Source organism: Culex pipiens, chromosome 1, assembly GCF_016801865.2.
Source record: "Culex pipiens pallens isolate TS chromosome 1, TS_CPP_V2, whole genome shotgun sequence".
Classification (NCBI taxonomy): domain Eukaryota; kingdom Metazoa; phylum Arthropoda; class Insecta; order Diptera; family Culicidae; genus Culex; species Culex pipiens.
In genome coordinates, this window is record NC_068937.1 from 80,697,111 (window position 1) to 80,718,670 (window position 21,560).

The window sequence follows — 21,560 nt, forward strand, 5'->3', positions numbered from 1 at the left end:
GTGGTGGGTGAGATTTTTCTCCTCCGGCTTGGACGTTAACGGAGCGGTTGGTCAGCTTTTCAATCTTTGAACTTTGAACTAGATGTAGTTCTTGCTCACCATAGTTGTCCCCAAAACTGAGCTCTAGCGCCAGCGCCGTCACTGGCCACACTCCAGTATTGTGACGTTTCCTACGCGTCGAAGGTGTCGGTCATTTTTGACGTTGAACTGACCGGCCCAAACGAGTTTGCATCACACCGGAACATTTCGCAGTATCGTCAACGTAGCAAGCGGGCACAAGCTGAAAAAGAATAACTACAATAATTTGGTTGAACCAGGGTTGAATTTGTGTTGGTCGTTACCAGGAGAGGCCGGAACACTCATTCAATCGGCAATGGGATCGGGATTGACCAACCGGAGGTTTGCAAGTAGGAAATCGCTGCGAATTTTTTTTCAGAAAACCGTTTACAAAAATGTTACGAAAAATCAACAAGTGTGATCATATTATGAAAGATCCTTGAATTTAAAATTTACCAGAATGGATTTGAGATAATTTTGCTGTTTGGATACCGCCGTCACGCCTCGCCGACTCCCTATCATAACCTTCACCCTCATCGTTTTCTCCGCCATTACGTCATCGGAGAAGTCCCGGCTGTTGCCGATTCTGCTGATTTATGTCCGAGTATGGCTTATTCAATTAAGCTCGGAGTCGCTGATATTCTGGAGGGAGAGAGGAAAATAATGCAATTATGACTAATTGTTTAAATTAATTTTAACTTGTTCTCCCAAAATACACGTAATACAAACTTACATAAGAACCTGTGTTGTCATGTTCCGTTTCAAAACAGAAGACACCAGCATAGCCTCCAAAGCCGCCGTGCTATTGAAATTGTCTCGATTTGACCAACTCAAGTCGCCGACTCCGACCATTTTGTCGTCCTGCATTGTTTGCCAACGAGCGATGATTCGACGACTTTCTCCGCCCTCTTGACCTTGGTCAGTTTGTCGATGGCTAACGCTTTCGGCAACTTCTGCCTGCTTCAGGACACCGAGTCGTTCAGCCTCGGTGCTCCTCTTCACCACCAGCGGTTCCATTTCGACTAAGCTCATTTCTCCGGCCAGATCCTTTACCACCGGTTTGGGGACTCCGAAACGAAAATGGCGAGTTCCTAATGGTCCAGGTCTTAAAGTTTGGCTCTCGGCTTGTCTGCGGCCAACGATTTTTTTGGTGCCTTCCCGTCATTCTTGACGGTGCCACGGAACTGTCATCGGAAGCTAAACTGTTACGGTAGGTCTTCTTGGCGGCCGGTGTCCTCTTGGGCGAATTGGAAGAATACTTCGAAGCACGACGCCACTGCGTTCGGTGAACCTCGCCAGAACCACTTCAGCTTCCCATTATCCGTCTGTTGAACTGGCCGCCCCAAGTGATTCCGCGGATGTTCTCCGAATTGGACACAGAGGGACATGTCGCCCTACTCAGGAGCCTACTGCCGTTTCTACGCTCTCTGGACTGCCGTTTTACGGCGATATGATGTATACGCCATTGAGGTGATTTTGCTGTAGACACGATTTTCTGTTTTCGTTCATTTTTTCAATTTAAAATGACTAATTTAAGGTCTGCTCTGTAGAAACTGTTAAGGGTATTAAGGGAGCGTCCTTTTATTACGTAACGCAGTTGCGGGGAAGGGGGGGGGGGGTCAGAGACCGTGTTACGCTCCATTCATTTTTTTTTTAATTTGTATGGAAATTTTGTTACCAGAGGGAAGGGGGTCTAAAAATCATTTTTTTGCGTTACGTAATAAAAGAACGCTCCCTTAGCGATTGTCTACACTCAAAATCAGAAGTACCCTTCAAAAAGGGTTTTATCTACCCTTTATCTGTCATCCCAAAGAAAAAAAAACCCTTTTTGAGGGTAACTTCCACCCTTTTTTTCAAGTTCACCCGTCGTCACCCTTTTGAAAAGGGTTACTACCGGTAAACTTGAAAAAAGGGTGGAAGTAACCCTCAAAAAGGGTTTTTTTTCTATGGGATGACAGATAAAGGGTAGATAAAACCCTTTTTGAAGGGTACTTCTGATTTTGAGTGTACGCTCCATAAAAACAATTGTCCGCAAGGGAGGTGGGTGGGGCTGAAATTTTCAAAATTGTCTTCGTGGATGTGGATAAGGTGACATCCATTAAGTACGTCACATTAAAATCAGCCAAAATTTACTCCACCCCCCTTTGTCACGATTTCCCTATGCTTTTAACACGCAACGTCACGCTTGCTCAAAACCCCCCTCTTCTCTCAGAACGTGACGTACTTTATGGATGACGCCTAATGGACGTCCCCTTAAAAATTAAGTCGAAATAATGTAATAAAATATTACCCAGTCTTAATTTGGTCCCAAAACCTCAAATCAACATTAAAATAGTATTGAATTTGACTTTTATCAATTCTCAATGTATACATACATCATTGATGAGTAAAATTGGCGTATACATCATTGTTTGATGGCCCCAGAGCAGTTTTTTGAAAAATTCTTTCGTTAGGAGGTAGCTTTTAAGATTCTTTATCAGACTGTAAAATAAAATTGAAAATGTCCAAAATGGCGTATACATCATATCGCCGTAAAACGGCAGTGGAGTTGACGACCCAATCATTTAATCAGAAAAAGAAAAAGGTTAGTCCGGGTTGGAGGATTCCAAAAAATAATGTTGTACCTGCACTCCTGCAGCAACGGTTCCGCTACAACCGGCTGCTCCTTGGCCATCTCCCAGGTGGTCAAGTGGAAAGGCTTAATCCGGTTCTGGGACAAAATGAGTTCCGGAAGTGTCCTGCGTTTTATCTTTGAGTAGGCCACCCCGCCGAACGTTACCACGCTAAGCCCTGCGGAAGAAGTGTAAAACAACAGAATGCATGTTGTTAATTTTTATAAAAACTTTAAAATTTGGATTGAATTTTGAAAAACTTACCAGAAAAACAAAAACGGGAAAAAACACCACAAAACGAGTTCTCCAGTCGAAAAAAAACTCATTTGACAGTTCCACCGAAAATTCGCAACCGCGCGCTTGTAAAATTTTTCCATGGAAAATACAATAGCGAGAGCCTCCCTGTGCAAAATGGGATACTTTCTTTCTGCTTTGGATAATCTTCTCGAAATAAAGAAAACTGGCTTTTCTCCCCATTATGTTGTGGCTTAAAACCCCAGAGATGCCCTCATCACTTGCATCACACGTTACAGTAATAAGCTTGGTAGGATCGAAGTGTGTAAGTATTTGTTCACTACGATAGCTCTCTTGCTGTTTTCAAATGCGGTTTGGCACTGTGTTGTCCAATTCCATATCGCATCTTTTGTAAGCAAGTTATATAGTGGTGTTAGTAATAAGTTAAGTTTTGACACAAATTTATTGTAAAATGTTATCATGCCGAAAAATGCCTTTAGTTGTGTTTTGGTTTCTGGCACTGGCACGGCCGTTATCGCTTCCACTTTCTCCGGATTTGGCGAAACTCCTGCCTCCGAGAGAATGTGGCCCAAATATTTCACCTGGGGCACAAACCATTTGCATTTATCGGTGTTGATTTTTACATTATGTTCAGCTAATTTTTTCAACACAACTTTAAGCCTACCAAGTAACTCATTATCTGAATTTGCCCATACAAGGATGTCATCTATGTAAGCCTGAACATTTGGAATTCCATTGAGAATATTATCCATTGCACATTGGAAAAGAGTAGCTGCAGGTTTAACCCCGAAAGGTAGTCGATTGAATGCATAAAGACCTTTGTGGGTGTTAATTACTAATAATTTTTTTGTTTGTTCTGAAATCACAAGTTGTTTACGAGGCGCAAATCAATCAATGCAAAAACTCTTGCTCCACTTTTATTAGTAATCAGTTCTTCTATGAGCGGCAAGGGATAATGATGTGTTGTTATATGAGGGTTAATAGTTTTAGAACCGTCCATACAAATTCTGATGTCAGTTTTGTTTGGTTTCACCACCACTACTATGGGAGAAGCCCACTCGGCATATTCTACTTTTGTGATAATTCCTTTTGTTTCAAGATCATCTAAGTATTTAGCTACTTTATCTTTGTGTTTGAATGCCACTGTATAGGGTTTGTGGATAAATGGTTTAGCGTTATCTTCAATTTTAATATCAACTACAACATCTTTGATTGGCTGCGTGAGATCCTCATCAAAAGCTTTATAAAACTCTCTTTTTAAATTGTTCACCACATGTTTGGTCCATTCCTCTCTGGATTCAGATTTAACTGAGTTGAGAGCGAAGCTTTTTCTCCAGTTTGGCCAAATAATGTTCAGCCAGTCTCGGCCAATTAAAGGCACAAATTCTTTTTGGGAATCGATCACTACTAGGGTTAATTCAACAATTTTGTCCTTTAATTGGACTTTTACAGGCAAGGTACCTAATACCGATACTTTGTCACCTGATATAACGTTGAATGTTTTATTTAGTGATGATAAAAACAACAAATTCAGCACCAGCAACAACAACAATCACAACAACATCATCAGCAACGCCGGCAACAGCAACACCTGCAGCAACAACAATCACATCAGCATCTTCGTCGGCAACAGCACCAGACCAACTGAAACTCTGACGCAGGCCGAAACCCAAGTACGCCACATTTTAACTTAAAGGACAATCAATTCGACCAGGACAACGCAAGTAGCAGCAACTTTTTCACTCATTCGTCAACCAAATTGTCCGACAAGGAACTTCTAGACCAGACAAGGGTCGAATTTTCTGGCCAACCTCCAACTACATCGAATTCAAACTTCATCAACTTCCGAAAAGGGGAGACCATCAACCCCTACCGGAAGGAAAAAACGCCAATCGTCCCACCTCTAAACGCCACCACGCCGCAGCCAGCAAAAACGTCATCACAAACTCCTGAAGTAACAGACAGTATGTTCTGTCTGGACCCAATGAAGCCGCCCATAGTACGCCTAACTGAACAGTCGGCAGTCGGCGATGGCCGTTTCCTGCTGGCCAGACTCCGCGAAACGAAAGTCTAACCAGCATGCATGTCTTTTTTGCATCCAATGGCCTGCCTACTGAACCTGAACATCTTATGAACATCTTCATGGAATACAACTCAACAATTGGAATTTCACCTAAGCAAACCCTCACCGACCTGGAAACCTACAGGAAATATGTAACAAGTAGAAGACTTCAATACCTGCAGCATTCGCGCGAAGCCGCCAACAAATTTTACCTGCCGACTACATCGTCGAATTTTTACAAGCATTGACGCCTTCTAACACGGAAGAAGAAATGACACCTTCGCAAGAGGCAGTAAGTACTATTAATAATTGAAGTATGTCTCCAAAAATTTCTTCAACGGAACAACAGAATGCGAATGAAATTCTAATTTATTGTCAGAATTTCAATCGCATGAAAAGCCCAGGCAAAATGAAGGAAATATGTTTAAATGTTTAAATGTTTAAATGTTTAAATGTTTAAATGTTTAAATGTTTAAATGTTTAAATGTTTAAATGTTTAAATGTTTAAATGTTTAAATGTTTAAATGTTTAAATGTTTAAATGTTTAAATGTTTAAATGTTTAAATGTTTAAATGTTTAAATGTTTAAATGTTTAAATGTTTAAATGTTTAAATGTTTAAATGTTTAAATGTTTAAATGTTTAAATGTTTAAATGTTTAAATGTTTAAATGTTTAAATGTTTAAATGTTTAAATGTTTAAATGTTTAAATGTTTAAATGTTTAAATGTTTAAATGTTTAAATGTTTAAATGTTTAAATGTTTAAATGTTTAAATGTTTAAATGTTTAAATGTTTAAATGTTTAAATGTTTAAATGTTTAAATGTTTAAATGTTTAAAGGTTTAAATGTTTAAATGTTTAAATGTTTAAATGTTTAAATGTTTAAATGTTTAAATGTTTAAATGTTTAAATGTTTAAATGTTTAAATGTATAAATGTTTAAATGTTTAAATGTTTAAATGTTTAAATGTTTAAATGTTTAAATGTTTAAATGTTTAAATGTTTAAATGTTTAAATGTTTAAATGTTTAAATGTTTAAATGTTTAAATGTTTAAATGTTTAAATGTTTAAATGTTTAAATGTTTAAATGTTTAAATGTTTAAATGTTTAAATGTTTAAATGTTTAAATGTTTAAATGTTTAAATGTTTAAATGTTTAAATGTTTAAATGTTTAAATGTTTAAATGTTTAAATGTTTAAATGTTTAAATGTTTAAATGTTTAAATGTTTAAATGTTTAAATGTTTAAATGTTTAAATGTTTAAATGTTTAAATGTTTAAATGTTTAAATGTTTAAATGTTTAAATGTTTAAATGTTTAAATGTTTAAATGTTTAAATGTTTAAATGTTTAAATGTTTAAATGTTTAAATGTTTAAATGTTTAAATGTTTAAATGTTTAAATGTTTAAATGTTTAAATGTTTAAATGTTTAAATGTTTAAATGTTTAAATGTTTAAATGTTTAAATGTTTAAATGTTTAAATGTTTAAATGTTTAAATGTTTAAATGTTTAAATGTTTAAATGTTTAAATGTTTAAATGTTTAAATGTTTAAATGTTTAAATGTTTAAATGTTTAAATGTTTAAATGTTTAAATGTTTAAATGTTTAAATGTTTAAATGTTTAAATGTTTAAATGTTTAAATGTTTAAATGTTTAAATGTTTAAATGTTTAAATGTTTAAATGTTTAAATGTTTAAATGTTTAAATGTTTAAATGTTTAAATGTTTAAATGTTTAAATGTTTAAATGTTTAAATGTTTAAATGTTTAAATGTTTAAATGTTTAAATGTTTAAATGTTTAAATGTTTAAATGTTTAAATGTTTAAATGTTTAAATGTTTAAATGTTTAAATGTTTAAATGTTTAAATGTTTAAATGTTTAAATGTTTAAATGTTTAAATGTTTAAATGTTTAAATGTTTAAATGTTTAAATGTTTAAATGTTTAAATGTTTAAATGTTTAAATGTTTAAATGTTTAAATGTTTAAATGTTTAAATGTTTAAATGTTTAAATGTTTAAATGTTTAAATGTTTAAATGTTTAAATGTTTAAATGTTTAAATGTTTAAATGTTTAAATGTTTAAATGTTTAAATGTTTAAATGTTTAAATGTTTAAATGTTTAAATGTTTAAATGTTTAAATGTTTAAATGTTTAAATGTTTAAATGTTTAAATGTTTAAATGTTTAAATGTTTAAATGTTTAAACGTTTAAATTTTTGAATGTTTCAATACACTCAACCCCCGGTGGTTGGTCACTTTTTCGTTTGAAAAAAAAAAAACAAACTAAAAAGTGATAAACTGTCACTTTTTACACGACGCTCACGCACACTATCAAAACGAACGTTTGGTAGTGTATGTGAACTCCATGTTCTAGGGGTGTCAAACTAAAAAGTGACCCCGTTGGTTTGACAACAGTTGGTATCAAACCGTCGGAGTTTGAGTGTAATAAAATCAAAAAATATAAAGTTTAAGAGTATCAAAACTTCACAATGTGTAGAAGCAATCAAACAATATTTAATTCTAAAATGTAAAAATTTCGAAAAAATCTAATATTGTTTATGTTGATGTTGATATATTTAGTATTATTTTACGGCTATTCTACTGGCGCTGCTCTTCTAGACATAGAAAAAGCATTTGACAGTGTTTGGCATAAAGGTTTGATTGCGAAATTGAAAAGGTTTAATTTTCTGATTTATATCGTGAAAATTATTCAAAATTATTTGACGGATCGTACTCTGCAGGTATGTTATCAGAACAGCAAATCTGATCAACTACCTGTACGTGCCGGCGTCCCTCAAGGAAGCATTTTGGGTCCAATTTTATACAATATTTTTACTTCTGACTTGCCTGATTTGCCCCCAGGATGTCAGAAATCACTTTTTGCTGATGATACAAGCATCTCCGCCAAAGGTAGAAGCCTTCGTGTCATCACAAGAAGATTACAAAAAAGCTTGGATATTTTCAATTCTTATTTGAAAGAATGGAAAATTACTCCAAATGCTACAAAAACTCGACTTATTATTTTCCCTCACAAACCAAGGGCTGATTTTCTGAAACCAAAAAGTCATCACATTATAAAGATGAATGAGGTAAATTTAAAGTGGGAGGATCAAGTGAAATATCTTGGACTTGCTTTTGACAAAAACCTTACTTACAAGGATCACATTGAAAGTATCCAGGTTAAATGTAACAAATATATTAAATGTTTGTATCCACTTATAAACAGGAATTCTAGACTTTGTCTCAAGAATAAACTGTTAATTTATAAACAAATTTTCAGACCTGCCATGCTTTATGCTGTGCCGATCTGGACAAGCTGTTGCTTAACCAGGAAGAAAAAACTTCAGAGGATTCAGAACAAAATTCTGAAAATGATTCTGAAACTTCCTCCCTGGTTCAGCACCAGTGAACTTCATCAATTAGCCGAAGTTGACACTTTGGATGTTATGTCCAATAAGATAATTGATGCATTTCGACAAAAATCATTGCAGTCTTCAGCTGCATTGATCCGCTCTTTATATAGTTTATAAGTTAGTTTTAAGGTATCCCTTTTCCCTTTTGTACATGTAGGACCTCCTACATTTGAAATCACTGAATAGCGAAAGCTACAATACACAGCAAAAAATCCGATGGTAAAATCGCATGCAAAAGCATGCACATCACCTTCGTCAAAATAAACACTTAATTTTACACGCTGCATGTACAATTTTTGTAAAAACAAAAACAAGTTGCAACCGACGGGATTCAAACCCAGCACCTACAGTAAGGACTGGCGCCTTAGTCCGCTCGGCCATCAGACCGATGAAAAATGTAAAGGATAAACGTATATGTGAGCTCCACATTTCGGTCAAGTAGGTTTCCCATACTAATGGGCTACATATTTCAGGGTGTAATATTACACAGAATCTCATAGAATAATGCAAAATTTATTTTACACCCAGGCCTTTTACACGCAGCTGGATTACTACTTTATTTGCTGTGTATTTCATGAATAAATGAAAGTTGCTACACGCAAAATTCAGATAACACAGATCTGTGTAAAATTTGACACAGATTGCCCAAAACCTGGAATACACAGAATCTGTGTAAAAGCCTTGTACACAGATCTGTGTTCAGCCGTTGTCTGTCAAATCTGTGTAATTTTATAAAAGCAATCTGTGTAAAATTTTACACAGATCTGAGTAAAATTTTTCACAGATCTGGGTAAAATATAACACAGAAATGGTTAAAAATATATATTTTAAGCCAGCGATCTGTGTAAAATTTAACACAGATCTGGGTGAATTTTTACACAGATCTGGGTTAAAATTCCACCTCGATTTTTCCCCTGCAAACCTGTTTTCTTTCATAAAACGGATGAAAAAACGAAAATAAACAAAAACAATGAAACTTATTTATTCAATCTTGAGGCAGCGAATCCTTCCTTGGCCGTGGGAACCGGAGCAGCGAATCCTTTCTTGGTCGCGAAAACCGGGGCAGTGAATCGCCGGAAGATCACGAATCAGGTTGTTGTTTCGGCTGGCGCTTCCTTGCCGGAGGACTTTCTGGTCCGAATCTGGCCGAGACGTTCGAAGATGTTGGGTAGTGCACGAGCGATCTAAAAAAAACAAGAATTAGATTTAATCTAATAAAGTTTATCAAAAAGAAACCTACCGCAAACGCTGGCCTTCCTTGGTCGCGGGAACCGAGGCAGCGAATCCTTCCTTGGCCGCGGGAACCGGAGCAGCGAATTCTTTCTTGGTCGCGGAAACCGGAGCAGCGAATCTTTCCTTGGTCGCGGGGACCGGGGCAGCGAATCGGCGGAAGATCACGAATCAGGTTACTGTTTCGGCTGGCGCTTCCTTGCTGGAGGTTTTTCTGGTCCGAATCTGTAGCGACGATGGCCAGGAAATCTCGAAATCTCAAAACTGGTGTTCTTGCCGGAGGAGTTGGAAGTTTGGTTCACTCTTTTACAGTACTCGCGAAGATATGCTAAACGAACAAAAAAGTTAGGTTATGGAATTAGTTTATACTTAATCTGGTGAAATTTGTTGTAAAACTATGTTTTCTACTAAGAAATCTACAGTCATGATAAAACCATGTTTGAAATTAAGATTTATAGAAAAACTCAGTTAATAATCGCAAAAAAATCTATGAAAAAACGACCGAAAAATTGTCAACCTTTTCAGCTCAGCAGAAGTGCGGGAAATGAACGACAGTGACGCCAACTCTATTTTACACAGATTTAGAATAGACGCTGTTCAAAAATCTGTGTAATATTTTACACAGAACTGTGTCAGGAAACTACACAGATTTTGAAAGCTAGAACTGATCGTCAAGCTGTGTAATTTTTTTACACAGATCTGTGTTATCCAGATTTTGCGTGTAGTATTTAAAATTGAGGTGAAAAGTCATCAATTGTGATTGGACACTCAATAATATTTTAACTGAATGAATGTACATGGAAAAGAAAAACTGAATAAATATAAATAAAAAAAAAAAAAAAAAAGTATTATTTTACGAATATTTTATTACAGAAATATTTCTTTTTTCGACTCTTTTGATATTTTAATATTTATTTTTTTTAAATATTTCAATGTTTTAATATTTGAACATTTTAATTTTTCAATATATTTTATAAGAAAATAGATTATTTTTCTAGTATTTCAATACTTTTCAAATGAAAATAGTTTAATATTTTTATATTTAAGTACTTTAATATTTTAATAATTTGATATTATTTGATTTGAGCTTGTCAAAATCGTTTGTAATGTTTTGTATTTAAAATATAACTCTGTTTTCAATACTTTATTTACAAGATTCGCAATATTAAAAAAAAGTTACACTACGTAACTATAACATTACAATGAAACTTACTGTAAAAATAATTGGAAAAAATGCATTATGAGATTTCCAATAACAGAACCATAATATTTGCTGTAACCATGAATTTTAAGGTAGCTCTATCGTCATTCCAATAAAGTTCGAAAAAGTCAACATTAAACTTACCATAGATATTGTACGAGCTGGTGGCTCGCTTCCAACTTTGTCTCCGGACGCCCCGGAATCCCTTGATCGGTTCCTACCGTAATTCCAGCAGACAGCGGCTAGCGGCGAAGTCCTCAGCGATGGCGGCTTTTCGGAGGCACAAAAGAAACCCGCGGACTCGCGATGGCGCGGAACTTTGGTTCGCGGGAGCAAAAAAGATATGCGACTGCACTGCGCAATGAGTTTTCAAATCCTGTTTATTTATCAATCCAAAACAACACTTACAAACTACTATTTACATTCTTACGAGCTAGGTGTGAGTGTAGTAGTGTGTTGTGTTGTGTTTGATGTGTCTTGGCCAAGACTTGTAATGAGAGGTGTGTACATTTATGTTTTGTGTTAGTGTGCGTGAGTATGCTTAAGATTAGGGTGGTTCAATTACATGTCATTTAATTTCACACTTCACTTTCTTCATGTAATTTTGTTTGTTTGTTTTTCTTCAGTTTTGTCGTTGCTCATTTTGTTGTCGTCAGGTGTCGTGAAGAGCTGCGCAAGTACATGCCGCCCCCCTTGAAACGTCGAGTTTCAACGATGTCGCTGATTGGATGGGGCAATATGTGCCTCGCTCCCTCGTTGCGACTCAGCCCTAGTGAGCCGTTGAAGTCATCTTCTCGTTCTGATGTCACTCCGGCTTCGAACGGAGGGTACAGGAACAAGGTTCGTTGTTGGCCGCATTTGGCGGAATGCTTGAGGAGGTGGAAGGTTGTGGAGCAGCAACCGTTACAACACATGAGTGGCTTATGTGCGAGCAGGGCCGGAGGAGTCACGGCGTGCTTGTGGCGTAGAACTGGGGACGAGTCAGTTCGTTTGCGGCGCAGAACTGGAGGCGGGACAGTTCGATTGTGGCGCTAAAGTGTCGGAGGTGGCACGACTTGTGTGTGAGCTTGTGTTGTCGGAGGAGGCTTTCGGATATTTGGGCAGAGGGCAAAGTCTGTGAATTCCGCGACGATACGTGTTCTCGTCGGTGAGGACATCCACAACTCTGATCTTCCCGTCTGCACCAGGTATCGTCTTAATGACGCGAGCAATTGGTCATTTGTAAGGTGGCAGGTTGTCGTCCTGGAGGAGGACCATATCTCCAACCGACAAATTTGGTTGAGGACCGGGCCATTTGTACCGTTTTTGGAGTGTGGGGAGATACTCCTTTTGCCATCGAGACCAGAAGTCTTGAACGACTCGTTGCATCCTCTGCCAACGTGACAGACGGTTGCATGGGATGTTTTGGAGGTCAGGTTCTGGGATAGCTTTGAGGGGACCGCCAATTATGAAATGGCCAGGAGTGAGAGGAACTAGGTCGTTTGGATCGTTGGACAGTGGAGTTAGAGGGCGTGAGTTTAGGCAGGCTTCTACCTGCGCTACTGTTGTGAGCATCTCTTCGTAGGGTAAATCCATCGTCACTTTGAGCAGGACGGCTTTTGCGGACTTGACGCAAGCTTCCCACAGTCCTCCAAACGATGGTGATCGTGGGGGAATGAAGTGGAATTGGATTCCCAGTCGAGTGGACACATCGACAACGGCGGACTTGTGCTGCTGTATCTCGAACTGCCGCTGGAGTCGCTGAAGCTCGCGATCGGCTCCGACGAAGTTGGTGGCGTTGTCGCAGTAGATGTTCTGTGGATAGCCACGCTTGGCCCAGAACCGGTTCAACGCTGCGATGAAGGCTTCCGTGGTAAGGTCTGTGACCAGCTCGAGGTGTGCAGCTTTGGTCGCCATGCACACGAAGATGCAGATGTAGCACTTGATCGGCGGCTGATTTCTTCTGCCTTTGATGTGGAACGGACCGCAGTAGTCAATCCCCACGTTGCAGAAAACTCTTTCTTGGTTGACACGGACAGATGGTAGGTCGGCCATCATCTACTGGGCGATAGTGGGACGGTAGCGGACACAGGTGATGCACTCCTTGATGACGCTGCGTGCCTTGTTTCGACCGTCGATTGGCCAGTACCGTCGGCGAACAGCTGCCAGCAGATGCGACGGACCAGCGTGGAGAGTTTTCGTGTGAGCATCGAGGAACACTAAGTTCGTTACCGGGTGTCCTTTCGGCAGGAGGATCGGGTGCTTCTGATCGTACGGAATCTCTGCGTTCGTTAGTCGATCACCAACACGGATCAGCTTGTCTGGTCCCAGGAACGGCGCGAGGTGGAACAGGGGCGAACGTCGCGGAACTTGTTCTTCTCTGGACATCAGACGAAGTTCTTCCGGAAATGACAAAGCTTGAACGTGGCGGAGGAGCGCTGCTTCAGCCGAGCGGAACTCAGCAACCGTCAGGTATCCTGTCTGCTTTGGGTTACCTAGCTGTTTGTTGTTCACGTTCGCAACAAATCGTCTACAAAAACCAAGAACTCGAACGACATCGAACAGCGAATCGTAGTCCTCGAAAGCGTGTTGGAACCAATCTTTCTGCTGGGTCGTTGGGTTGGCAACTAAAGCTGGCACAGGCGGTGGCTGACGGGGTTCGAGATCGGCTTGGTTGATCCGAAGATCTCTCCATCTGAGCCTGGATGCAGGCCAGACGTTGACAGTATGCATCATCCAGCGTGGACATCGCCACCAAACTTCACAGCGCAGAAGCTCTGGAGCGTCAAGACCACGCGAGATGTGGTCAGCTGGATTTTCGGCTGTCGAAATGTAGTTCCAAACTGCACTCGAGGCCGGTGCTGTCCAAGAATTCCTTCTGCACGGCGAGACGGAAAGCTCCGCAAAGCTCTAACCGAGGAAGTAGAGGCCGCTTCCGTTCCAGAGGTGCAACGCGAGACTTGCCAGCAACCGGCTGGATTACAACTTTGCCGTAGCTCGATGTTGAGCGCAGGTAAAGGCACCCTCCATACGCTTGTAGAGAAGCGTCACAAAATCCGTGAAGTTGAACCAATGCTGCGTTGTCCGTCAGTTCGAAACGATGAACGTGCAGCTCGCGAAGCGCTGGCAGTGTTAGGACAAAAGTTAACCAATAACTGCTGAGCTCGTCCGGCAGTGGATCGTCCCAGCCCAGCTTCAACTCCCAAATGTGTTGGATGAAGATCTTCGCTTTAACAATCACTGGACCCAGGAGTCCGTATGGATCGAAAAGGCTCGCTGTCTGTGAGAGGACACTCCGCTTGGTTGGAGGCTTGTCGTGCGACTACTCCGGCACCTTGAAGCGAAGTTCATCCGAGTTTGGCTCCCACAGAAGTCCGAGTGCTTGAATCGGAGCTGAATTGTCGAGCTCCAAAAGTTTTTGGGTTTCCCGGTACTCCACTGGGATTTCTTCGAGGATCTGGCGGCGGTTAGATGACCATTTCCGTAGCGAAAGACCAGCGGACGCCAGCATTGGGATAATCTGCTTGGTCGCTGCCATAGCTCCGTCGAGCGAGTCGAACCCAGCCAGGAGGTCGTCGACGTAGAAGCTACTCTTGACAACTGGAGCTGCAGCGGGATAGTTGGCAGCCACGTCGATCGAGAGCTGCTCGAGGCATCGCGTAGCTAGGTACGGTGCCGTCTTTGTACCGTAAGTTACGGTTTTGAGCTGGTAGGTTTGGAGCGGATCGGTGGGAGAGCTTTGGTAGACAATCCTCTGGAACGCTTGATCGCTTTCTGCTACCAGCACCTGGTGGTACATCTTTTCGATGTCACCTTTGATGACGACCGGCTTCATGCGAAAACGGAACAACTGCGACAGCAAAGTGTCCTGGATTGTGGGTCCCTTCAGCAGAATGTCGTTGAGGGCGAATCCGGATGTCGTTTTGCACGAACCGTCGAACACAACACGGAGCTTCGTTGTCGTGCTGTCTGGCCTGACCACAGCGTGGTGTGGCAGGTAGTAGTGCTGACCGGGAATGTCTACCACTGGATCGACGAGCATCATGTGGCCAAGAGACAGATACTCGGCCATGAAAGCGTCGTACTGGCGTTGCAGTTCCGGTTCTCGTTGCAGGCGGCGTTCAATCGCGTAAAACCGTCGGACAGCAATAGAGCGAGAGTCACCAAGTTGACTCATCAGCTCTGAATGCTTCGGCAGCTCCACGACGTAACGACCAGTCTGGTCCCTGCTTGTAGTAGTCGTGTAGATTTCCTCGCAGAGTTTTTCCTCCGGCGACCAAATCGAATTGGTTCCGCAAGATTCGATTTCCCAAAACCGTGCGACTTGCTGCTCGAGACTTTCCATGGTGGTAACGTGACTGACGAGTCGACTGGATACGCTGGTACCACGAAACGCGCCGGAGACGAGCCAACCGAATACGGAATTCTGGAGCATTGGCTTGTCGTCGTCGATGCGTATGCGTCCCTTGCGCAGAAGTTCGAAGAATACTTCGCTACCGATGACCATGTCGATTGGGTTCGATGTCGCAAAAGTCGGATCCGCTAGCTGGACGTGACTTGGAATGTACCAATTGTCGGTTTCGACGGAAGTGGTCGGTAGGTTGGTTGTGACCTTTTGGAGGACGAGAAACTCGAGGACCGTTTGGTATTTGTTGAATCGGGAACACACGGTGGCGACCACCGAGTAGGCAACTGATTTGCGTTCAGCTTCAACTCCGTACAGCTCCGTGCTGACTGGTGTTTTCCGCAAATTCAGGATGCGACGGAAGCGCTCCGTCATGAGGTTGGGTTGAGAAGCATTGTCGAGGAGAACTCTAGCTACTGCGGTTTTACCTTTTGGCCCGACGACTTTGACGAGTGCAGTCGAGAGGAAAACTTGGCGCGTGGGAGACCGGTTAGATCGAGACGTCACGAGAGTTTGGACAGAAGAGGTTGATGTGCTTGGTAGAACTTGTTTATCTTGACCGGAAGTTGACGATTGCTGATCTGGACGGCTGGATTGAGCTGACGGAACTTCCCTGCGAGCCGCACTGTTGAACTGCTTCTTCGCTTGATCAGGAACTTTTCGATGGAGGAGAGTGTTGTGTCTTCTTCCGCAGAATATGCAGGAACGTTGCTTGCAACTTGCCAGACTGTGCTTGTCCACCATGCAGTTGATGCAGAGCTTGTTCCTTGCAACGATGCCACACAGAAAAAAAAAATGTAAATTTACACATCACTGAAACAATGTTTTGCACGTAAACATGCTCAATGTAAATTTGAAATTGAATTGAAAATGTTGGATTGCATTGAAAGAGCCTTCATGTAAATTGAGATTTAACGTAATGCTTGAAACTAATGTAAATGAAACTTTATTTTCTGAATTATCAAAAATTTGAAAATATGAAAAGCATGTAAATGTATTAACGATGTAAATTTTTTTCAATGTAAACTCAAAAAGTATGTATTTTAATTCAAATTCTGTTTTCTTTGTAAGAATGACAGCTCAAAGACAGAAACAAATCACTCGGTGTTTGACGCGCAGTGCATTGAAAGTGTTTTGTGTTTTCTTACCAGTCTGGTTGGAAGGAAAAGATTCAAGATGAATCAAAACAAAGCAACTTTTGTTAAGTTAGAGAAAATTTTAGAGATTTTCTGTAAACAAAATTTCATTAGCCTTCAGGAGGTCGTTTTCTTCATAATCAATGAATCTGCAAGGTTTGTTTACATCGCTTGGAGCTTTGGCTGATGCACGGAGTGATTTGTTTACATTTCTTTGAATCCACCCTCAAACATTGCCGGACCTCTTACGAAAAAGATCCGGCAGCAAATTTGTATGGGCTAACGTTTGAAGGTGGAATCGAAGAAATGGGGTTATGTTACTGCTTGCAAAAGCCAGGCCAAGCACAGAATAGATTTCCGGAACCGGCAGAACCGGTTCTTTGCCATGTTTGGAGGAATCTGTCAAAACTTTCTAGTTGCATTAGGTTTTACAGCGTGACGTCACGAGCGCACACGCACACACATTTTTACTAGACACACGTGCAAAAAATGTAAACAGTGCAGCCGAACTGTCAAATTTCTAACCTGAAAATCGATTCGGCGTAAAACCTAATTGCAGCGGGTAAGCTAATTTCCACGAATAACTGTTTAATTATTACTTACAAAATAATGAGCGTTCAATTTTAGTTTCGGTTGGTTTGTCATCCGAGATCGCAGCAAGAGTTGTTTTGGAGGAACCATCTCGACCCCATTACGGACATCACGGGAAACTTCAGCGGTAGTAGGTTCAACAGCGTCGGCGATCTTGATGGCATCGATTGCCACTTTGGTGAATGCTGGCGAATCTTTTGGATGTTTATCACTAATTTCCGGAGCAGGATCTCGTCTCGTGACTGTTGGTAAGAATTCTACGTACGAATTATGGTATTCATAGACAAACTCGCAACTTTTGTGATGATTACTTACGGAAAAACATTTTAAACAATCAAATTTAAAACAAACAAAAAAACAGGAATTCAAAACTCGCAGTTCAAGTCACTTTCTAAGAAATTGTTTTGAATTTGACAGAGCTTTGGAATGTCGGAGTTGAGTTACACGACTCATTTAATATACCAAGAATAAGAAATAAATCAACTCCGACAAACTGAGCAATCTAGTTTTAGACTTAACAGTCTTATACAAAATTGAGTAGTACCATTCTAAGCATTATTTGAATAAATCTCTAGTTCGCAATTCGTCTACCTTTCATCACGATATCCGACACTGATTTGATTTTTGTTTTCTCTGAAATGAATCAAATTTTATTTGTTTTTCAGTAAAGAGCATTAAAAGGACGTACAGATGAACAATTCAAAAAATGTTTGAATTTGATAATTCGATGCCAACATTTCAAAAAGCATCATGTACATACCATCCTTTTTTGAGAAAAACGCATTTGAATGTTGAGCATCCATTTTTAATTCCCATTTTAATATAAAAGCAAAATAAGATGTTATAATGATAACAAACGATGAAAAACGTTACTTTTATTGATACTTGATCATCCAAATTGGGTACTAAAGCCCTATGTAAATTTTTATGTACAACGATAAAAAACACGCTTAAAAACCATTTCTGATCACTTTTTTTCATTTTAATGCAATTTTTTTTTTGACAAGACAACATTTTTTCGATTGATCAACTATGGTCCCCTTGGAACGAGCTGTCAAGTAGGAACTTTTCTGTCAAGAAGGACCGCGAGGATTTTTTTTCAAAATTGATTTAAAAATCCATTTTAAACTCTTTGTGGTCGTACAAAGGGTCATTTTACTCAGAAAAATAAGCTTTATTGCTGTAAACAATAATATCAGCAATCTAAGCTTCATTTTAGTACCCAATTCAATAAAACATTATTTCCGTAATTTTATTTGAGAAAAACAAACATAACTTCTTTTGAAATCACCAACGTCTATATCACCCTGCTGTCATTGAGGAGGACGCTTTGTTATGATTCGTTTTTCTTCGCCGAATGTACATGGCGCTTTTTTCATGATGCTTTTTTTTCGTCACGAGGTTCATGTAGTCTTTTATTTGACAGGTTGACAGGGCTATATAAACAGAGACTGCTGATGGCAGAGATTTTGTTTATGTTACTTTATTTAAAATCATTATTAAACAGACTTTACTGAAGTAACTTTAGCTCATTTTTGGTGAAGAGGTAGCTTATTAGGAGTACTTTCAGAATATGCAATAACCCAGAAAGTGTCAAAATGTACATGATGCCCTAAACTAACGGAGAACCGATCGTAAAGCGCCTTTGTTTACTACTGGCGCTTAGGACCTTTTATAAACTAACCGGAGAAAAAACTTTAAATATAATTTGTACTAGCCTATTATTGCTTTGAAAACAATCTATATGTTCTTGAAAACGTATTATATATACTTCTGCTCAGATTGACTAAACATTAATTTGTAAACTTTGTTGTTTCTTTCTTGCCTCTGATCCGGTCTGATTTGATCTGATTATAATTATAAATTTCTGGTAATACTGTCATTAGGGGTGACATTGGGTTGGAGGTGAGATTGTGTCATGCAAATTTCAGCATTTTTGTATGACCCAATCTCAGCCCCAGTCTCAATGTCACCTCTGATGAAGGAATTTTTAAAATTATTATTTTCTGTTTGCTTTTTATCGTCATATTGAATTATTGATTCCAAAAGAAATATATGGATATGTGAAAAATCTATCTTCTAATTTTATTTCAAGTGTTTCTCCTAAAAAAGCAATCCACTTTAACGACCCCGGTCTTTTGTGGTCTCTGTTATAAGTTTCTGCTCATTTCTAGGCGTCCGAAGGTTATGTGTGGTAAGTCACCCAAAACCTCTTTTACGAAAATGGACCGACGTTTTACTTCCCCATCCATCAGGTCAGGAGGATAAGGCGGGAATCGAACCTGCGCCCCATAGCAACTTAGGGATTGGCAGCCGAAGCCGCTAACCACGGCGCCACGAAGTTGTAAAATTGTTATCTATTCAAAATACTTTGCATAATTCTATTTTATGTGTTTTCACCCAAATAAAAACTTTTAATTTTTTACAAATTGTGAATTTTGAGACCATACGAAAAAGTTTTAGAAATATTTTTTTTCGTAAATTCATTGATAACACAAATTGGCTCACAAATAATTAAGTATAAATCAAGGTTGGTCTAGGAGGTCATATTAAAAAGTTCAATTTTCGAGTTATAGTCTCTCTTCAGTGAGGAAGGCAAAACATTAAACAAATGCTAAGTCGAGATCAAGTACCAATCCATTGAAAAATATTCAAAATCTAGATTAAATTTTCAAAAGGTCCTATCTGCATAGGAAACCCATGAGGGATAGGTTGTTTTGAAAATTTAATCTAGAAATACTTTTTTGTTTCAAGATTAGATCCACCCAAAATTGGGTAAAGTAAACTCCGACAAAAAATCCAACATTTGCTTCGGCCGGTCTATCAGTATGCCATTTCATTGAGTGCAAACGTCACGTTTTATTTATAAACATTTGGAAAGGTGCCGCCTACTGCGACCGTGTCCGTTGTTAGTTAGTGAAAATTTTATGTTCGTCGCTGTTAGCTTAGTCGGAAGTGTCCGGAGAAACAATTGATCGGGTGGAAGCGTTTGCGGAAGGCCATGACGTCGACTCCGGTGGCCAGTAGTGGCGAAACCTCGAAACCGATCGGGATCTTGCACAGGGTGGAAGATTTTGTTACATCAAAAATCGGCATATCTTGGTTTCGTTTTGTTTTTTGACGATCCGCTAATTTTGAAAATCAATCCGATTATCATTTTTCAAGCAGATCTTTGCTTTTATGGTAGAAGTGACTTTTAAAAATAATTGTCCACTTGAATAATCTACATTCTCAATTGATTAATTATGTTTTGGTTGATTAAAACATTCCCTTATTTTGAATCAGATAATGAACAGGTTAAATCGACCATCACACAAATATTTTCGTTTATATCAATTAAGCTAATTATTTCTTACCTGAAAATGGTATAATTTGCTATTAATGTCGATTTTATGATGAAATAAAACAATTTCAAATTTCAAATCAATTTACTCGCTGTAGGTTATAATGAAAACATCACCCCAAGTTTGAGCGCCCTCTAGTGGGGGGTAATTTTGACGTTTGATTGCCTATGGGAAGCAGATTCAAGTTCATGACGCGGACACGATCTGTAAGCGGCTGGCAGCAAGTTCCAGATAAGCGGTGACGATCAGAGTAAGCATTTGATGCTTTGCTCTTGAATGCTGGTGGAGCTGTACATCAAATGAAGGAGTTGGGCTAGCTCAACACGTTCAGGAAGGTAACAAACAAGTAGAAAACAGCGAACAGCATTATCATATCGAGAGAACCGACGGCTTGTGACTTCGCGTCGGTTGATGACAGTGTTTAAGGGAATTCACAATTGTTTGGGCATTTCCATGATTGATTCAGAGAAAAATACGGTTATTTTCAAAAAATACCTACTGGTTTTGAGTCGCTCTGTTGGATGTGGAGTTTGATGTTGTTTTCAAATTATTTGATTTTTATGCTTTGATTTAAAGGCTTTTCGTTGAAATGTAAGATTGTTTTTTTATTAAAACAAAAAAACATTTCATCTGGAGCAGCATTTGAGCACAGCATGAAAAACATGAAAATGAAAATTACATCGGATTTCAGATTCAACGGAGCAAAAAAAATTTTAACTTGGGTAAATTTACGTAGATTTCATCGGAAATTTACATGTTTTCAAAGCGCTTTTTGTTCCGCACGATTACATCGGAAGGCACTTAAATTTACAATGAAACTGATGTAAATTCGCATCATTAATGACGTGCACTTTTGGTACATCATAAATGATGTAAATTTACCCGATTTTTTTTCTGTGCAGCTCGTTCAGCCACAGTGAAACTCCGGAACTTGTCGCAGTAGAACAGCTGATGGTTTCCACCGCAAACTACGCACGAACACCTCGCTGACGTCGTTGTAGTGTGGACCGCTCTCGACGAAGGCTTGGAATTCCGTGGAATCGAGTCGATTTCAGCCGACTGCAGCTGGGAAATCCGCTTCTTCAGGAAATCGACCAGCTGAGTGTACGTCGGCACCTTCTTCAGCTCTCCTTCACGCTCCCATTCCCGCTTGGTATCTGCATCCAGACGCGCGGACATCATGTGCATGAGAATCGTACTCCATCCATCGGTTTTCCCACCAAGCTTCTTCAGCACACCAAACTGTCCACTAAACTTGACAAATAATCAACAGACTATGCTTC

The 21,560-nt window shown here is 39.3% G+C and overlaps 3 protein-coding genes across 3 annotated transcripts; all 3 read right to left on the minus strand.

The window, feature by feature from the left end:
- Positions 1-565: 565 nt before the first annotated feature.
- On the minus strand, positions 566-1,089 carry LOC120427375 (uncharacterized). Its single transcript, XM_039592232.2, has 2 exons — positions 791-1,089; positions 566-699 (listed from the first exon to the last, which is right to left on the minus strand). Exons 1-2 carry the CDS (start codon positions 1,087-1,089, stop codon positions 669-671), a joined length of 330 nt encoding a protein of 109 aa, XP_039448166.1. The 3' UTR covers positions 566-668.
- Positions 1,090-9,349: 8,260 nt separating this feature from the next.
- LOC120427386 (uncharacterized) lies at positions 9,350-21,539 on the minus strand. Its single transcript, XM_039592237.2, has 5 exons — positions 17,249-21,539; positions 16,946-17,190; positions 10,967-15,972; positions 9,632-9,949; positions 9,350-9,575 (listed from the first exon to the last, which is right to left on the minus strand). The coding sequence occupies exon 3, from the start codon at positions 15,948-15,950 to the stop codon at positions 14,124-14,126; it is 1,827 nt and encodes a 608-aa protein (XP_039448171.1). The 5' UTR covers positions 15,951-15,972; positions 16,946-17,190; positions 17,249-21,539; the 3' UTR covers positions 9,350-9,575; positions 9,632-9,949; positions 10,967-14,123.
- On the minus strand, positions 9,473-12,856 carry LOC120427368 (uncharacterized). Its single transcript, XM_039592224.1, has 3 exons — positions 12,356-12,856; positions 9,632-9,747; positions 9,473-9,575 (listed from the first exon to the last, which is right to left on the minus strand). The coding sequence occupies exons 1-3, from the start codon at positions 12,854-12,856 to the stop codon at positions 9,473-9,475; spliced, it is 720 nt and encodes a 239-aa protein (XP_039448158.1).
- Positions 21,540-21,560: the final 21 nt, after the last annotated feature.